The 5,141-nt window shown below is 56.8% G+C and overlaps 1 protein-coding gene across 1 annotated transcript in view; it reads left to right on the forward strand.

Annotated features, from left to right (window-relative positions):
• ECHS1 (enoyl CoA hydratase, short chain, 1, mitochondrial) overlaps nucleotides 1-4,630 on the forward strand; it is an 11,557-nt gene extending 6,927 nt beyond the window's left edge. The window contains exons 4-8 of the mRNA XM_012660685.1: nucleotides 426-525; nucleotides 1,222-1,326; nucleotides 1,849-1,968; nucleotides 3,119-3,186; nucleotides 4,198-4,630. Coding sequence (XP_012516139.1) covers nucleotides 426-525; nucleotides 1,222-1,326; nucleotides 1,849-1,968; nucleotides 3,119-3,186; nucleotides 4,198-4,263 — 459 coding nt within the window. The 3' untranslated portion in view covers nucleotides 4,264-4,630. The remainder of the gene's footprint in view (nucleotides 1-425; nucleotides 526-1,221; nucleotides 1,327-1,848; nucleotides 1,969-3,118; nucleotides 3,187-4,197) is intronic.
• The last annotated feature ends 511 nt before the right edge of the window (nucleotides 4,631-5,141 follow it).

Consider the following 5,141-nt stretch of genomic DNA (forward strand, 5'->3'; position numbering starts at 1 on the left):
GGGGCTGGTTTTATCTCACAGGGAGGAGGCACGTTCCTGTCACATTGTGGTTTGCAGTGACACTCCCTCCCATGTAAGCCAGGGGTCGGCCAGTAAAGCTTTATCGGCGCAGCCACTCCTGTCTGGACGTGTTCTCTGTGGCCGTGTGAGCCATGACCACAGAGCTGAGCAGTCACAGCAGACTGTGGGATCCTTAAGGCCGAAAACACTCACTCTCTGGCCCTTTGCAGAGTAAGTCTGCCGACCCCTGGCGAGCAGCATCGACCCCTCGTAGACATGTCATCATGACAATTAACTAACTTTGTGCTGCTATGGTAATATTTGCCATATCCTGGGCTCTCTCATTTTAATGGAAAATTTAAACAGTAATTTTCTGACTGAGTTCCGTGGTAAGACCACCCTCCTGACACTGATGTGTTCTGCAGCTTGGCGGGGGCTGTGAGCTTGCCATGATGTGTGACATCATCTATGCTGGTGAGAAAGCCCAGTTTGGACAGCCGGAAATCCTGATAGGGACCATCCCAGGTAAGGAGTGACGCTGTCTCTGGTGTAGACACTTGAGGTAGTTTCTCAGAATCTGCTCACGTCTCTTCACTGCTCCCTCCACACGAGGCTGTGTGTGACTGAGCTCAGAGAGTGGCCCTGGGGGCCCCGGGCCATGTCCTGCTCCTGTAGTCAATGTCCGGAGACGCTGCTCATGTGGCTTCTAACCACATGGCTGCTGCCCCTGTTGCACATCCCTGGCGGATCCTCGTGGGTCAGGAGCTTGGAAGAGAACAGGGTGACCCTGGGCTGGCACTGAGAGCGCTGCCTGGTGTGCCTCACGCTCCGTCCACGCCCATCTCACTGGCCACGGGACCTCCAGTGGAGCAGGGAGCCAGGCCCCGGCCACCCCAGGGTCCACCTGGCAGACCCGGGAGGAGGGCTGGGTGTCGCAGGGCGCTCAGGGCGGCACGGGCCTGAGGGAGCACAGACGCGCCGGGATCAGGGAGACCGGGAAGCCGCTGGAAGGTTTACAGAGAGTCTGGGGAGGGACCCACAGAGCCGCACACCTCGGTCCTGTGGTCAGGGGAGGGGAGGCACCAGGTGTGGGACCTGAGCTTGGAAAGGGCTTGCTCTGGGCCCCTGGCCTGCCAGCCCCTCAGAGCTCGCCCCAGCGCATCTGTGGTGTCTTCTTGACTCACCACAGCGCCCGCCATGACCAGCCCCTCTGCCCTGCAGGCGCGGGTGGCACCCAGAGACTCACTCGGGCTGTCGGAAAGTCGCTGGCGATGGAGCTGGTCCTCACCGGTGACCGGATCTCAGCGCAGGATGCCAAGCAAGCAGGTACGGGCAGGGCTGCCGCAGGAGCAGGTCGAGCCCCAGGCTGCACCCAGGTGTCCCCATGGGTAGTCACACGGGGTTTTAAGTCCAGAGAACCGAGCGACTTGGTGTGGCCACGTTTTGTTTCTGTGTTTTGAAATATATGTACAAAAGAGAAACTAAACCTACACACAGGTGACAGGATAACAACATGACGGCCCCATTTCCCAAAGCCCCGCACAAGTGAGGGACATCTCCAGGCCCCTCGCTGGCCAGACCTCCCCCTGCCCTGTCGATGACTGCGGCCCCACGTCTGGCCACCTCTGCCATCCACTGCTGCGGACAGCATGGCCTGCGCGTCTGAGCACAGTGACCACACTTCTGGGGCCACCCAGCCCCCTCGGGGAGTGCGGGCACCGTCCCTTGGCATATGCTCTGAGAGACCTGGCATTCCGGGGCAGGGTGCTCCCAGATGGTCACCAGGACCCAGAAAGAAACAACTGGTGCTGTTGCTACATGTCATTTACCACCTTGTTTGTGTTTTAGGTCTCGTAAGCAAGATTTTTCCTGTTGAGACGCTGGTTGAAGAAGCCATCCAGTGTGCAGAAAAAATTGCCAGCAACTCTAAAATTATAACGGCAATAGCCAAAGAGTCAGTGAACGCAGGTAGGGGCCTCTGCCAGGAGGAAAAGGGGGGCGGTCTCCAGGGCTGCACAGGGAGAGTTCTCAGGGCAGGCTGGATGGCTGCACGCTGAGCCTTCCTGGGCAGAGGTGGCAGGATTCTCAGTGCTTCGATTTTAGCCATTTGCAGAGTTCTGGTTTCTGGTCACTGACTCGTATGTTCTCCTGAGGTGTCCTGAGCTCTCCTTTGTACCAGGGCCAAGAACTGGGCCAGGCCTGGGAGGTGACAGGCACAGTGCTAGGCAGGGGCATGGCCGAGGGGGAGCCGCAGGCCATCAAGCAGAACCGTGGTCCTGCTCAGGGGACACTGGGGTACCCCCGGCCTGGGGCTGCAGGTGCAGCCCACGCTCAGCCTGCACGAGCACCAGAGCACCGGTGCCGGGGCGAATGCCAGCCTGTGTGTTCCCAGTCTGGGTTCTTTCAATTCCCTCTCTGCCAGGGAAGAGGCTCTGACCTTCCCCCTCCTCAGAACTGCCCGAGTGTTACCGCAGCAGTTCATCTCAGCATTTGCAATGAGATTGTCTGTTGCTCAGTGTTGCCTGTTGAAGAGACGGCCCAGCACAGGCGTACGTGACCTCAGGCAGGTGACTTGGCCTCTCCGAGCCCATTTGTTTCAAAAGCGTGGCCGTCCCCGAGAGCCGCACTGTTGGCGTCACTCAGAGGCGCCGATCGCTGGCAGCAGCAGCACAGTTGTGGCTGAAAGCATCACCTGCTGTTGCACGGTTCCCCCAGGAGGCCCTGGCTGCAGGTGTCTGGACGGCAGCACACCTACTTTTCTCTAACCTCAGGGTCGCGCTGCTCCACCCTGCTGAAGAGCCGGCTGGGAGTGAGCCCAGCACCCGTGCGTTCCTCAGTTGGGCTGCCGTGTTCTCCCTAGTTACTTTCTGTACTCTCATCGTTGGACAGAATTTGCTGTTTCCCTTCCATCCGCTTCCTCATGCCCATCCCTCTTGGGCCCTGGGCCACTGGGCGTGATGCTCGGAGCCCTGAGAGGAGAGGTGCCTGGCAGGTACCCAGGGCCGGGCTCCCCAGCCATGCTGGAGCACAGCACAGCCGCGTGTGTGGTCGGTGGGGAGGAGTCCTGCACTGCCACACCTGACGTCTGGGTTCTTACCTCCGGGGCTTGCTCTTTCAGCCTTTGAAATGACGTTGGCGGAAGGGAACAAGCTGGAGAAGAAGCTCTTCTACTCGACCTTCGCCACGGTGAGTGAGCAGCGCCCGTGGGAGAGCCAGGCGTGCTCTGGCCACAAGCTGCTGGCGTTTTTCTGTTAGATTGTGTCGTTAAATAGCATTTCCCTTCGATCAGAACGGCTAGCTTCCCTCTAGCTGGCTCAGATGTGTCTACCAGTGGCCTTGAGTTAGCAAAAAGTATAGTCTATGGAAGTTCAAAAGCATGGAACACTTTGCAGGGTTATTTCCTTCTATGAAACATCTGTGAGTTGCACCTTCACCAGCTCCTTTGTTTAAAATGCAGTTCAAGCTGGGTGCAGTGGTGCACGCCTGTAATCTCAGCTACTGGGGAAACTGAGGCAGGAGGATCGCTGGAGCCCAGGAATTAGAGTCCAGCCCGGGTAACATAGCAAGACCCTGTCTCTTAAAAAAAAAAATTTTTTTAATGTAATTCATTTTACTTGTAATTTTTCTAGATCATTGCAATTATTTGGAATATGGTTCAAATGTCTTGTAGTTCTATAATCTGAAACTTTAGAGCAATGTTTTCTAAGATTTCTGCCAGTGACTTAACAGGAAATGATTCTCGTAATTGCCATCATAGTTCATCTCTTTTATCACAAAGTCATATCTGGGTGTTTTATAAAAGAAAGATGGAAAATGGTTTGGCTCTTAAGGAAGGAGTGCAGAGGCCTATGTGTGCTCGGCGCAGGGGGGTGCAGGCGTAGTTGAGTTCTGACGCCCCCTGACCCTGAGGGTGGCGCCTGATGCAGGTCGCGGCTCGGTGAGTGGCCCAGGGTGCGCGTCTGAGGCTCTTTATAGATGTGTTTATCGGACACCCGTGGTGGTTCCTGAGTGAGCCGGTGCCAGTGCTGGGGGCGGGGTGGGGGGGCAGTGATGGGAAAATCCCATTCTCGGGCCCTGCCCAGATGAGTCAGGAGCCTCCTCCCCTGCCGGCCCCCCACGAGCCTGGAGAGAGGCCCTGGCAGGTGTCGGGGCCCAGTGGGGAGCCTGAGCATCCGCCTTGGCCTCTCCCTTCCCCAGGATGACCGGAAAGAGGGGATGGCCGCGTTCGTGGAGAAGAGAAAGGCCAACTTCAGAGACCAGTGAGAGCTGCTGCTGTGGCCTCGCACCTCTGCCTGGAGGAGAAGCAGCTGTCGGGTTGGGGAGGAAGTTAATTGTCCTCTCAGGGCAGCGTCAGTTGCCACTTCTCTGCAGCTGCGCGGAGCACGGCCACCCAACCTCACCCGGCCACCGTGAGCGTCCGGTCTGGAGAGCGTCAGCGCTCCGACCAGGGCCTGTTCTTCTAAACGGAAAGCCTTGCGGAGGAGCCTTCAGCCGAGCAGCGAGCTCGCTGTGCCCAGGCGGAGGCGGGGCCTGGCCTGTGCGCAGTGGGACCGTGGCTGCTCGGAGGGAAACACGCCGTCTGCTGGCTCTACACAGATGCTCCGCCGATTAAAGTGCCCGCTTCAGATCACACGGTGCTTTCGGTCGTCTCTAGAGGCTGAATATTCTGTCGCCTTAGTTGTTTCTTAAACCTTGTTTTTTGGATATAAATGGAAACATTCGAACTAAACAGAAGTTTATGCCGTAAGCTGCCCACGCCACACTCCCAGGGAACCCTGTGAACTGCTTTGGGCTAGTGCCTCCTGGAGACTGCCTTGTGCCCAGACACACACATTTCTGCACGTGTATACATATATGTGCACACATGGACACACACTCTTGTGTATGCACACATGCATTCCTGTACTTAGGTACATGCATGCTTATGTGCACTCGTACATGCGTGCTCATGCACACACTTGGACTCATACATACACTCATGTGCACACATACATGCACTTGTGTACACGTGGACACGCCCTCATGTATGCACTCGTGCACATATGCACTTCTGTACATGTGTGTTCATGCACACACTTGCACTCATATATACTCATGCACACATACCATGTACACAATGCATTCATGTATATATGCTTGCA

Source organism: Propithecus coquereli, unplaced genomic scaffold (genome assembly GCF_000956105.1).
Source record: "Propithecus coquereli isolate 6110/MARCELLA unplaced genomic scaffold, Pcoq_1.0 Scaffold673, whole genome shotgun sequence".
Taxonomy (NCBI): domain Eukaryota; kingdom Metazoa; phylum Chordata; class Mammalia; order Primates; family Indriidae; genus Propithecus; species Propithecus coquereli.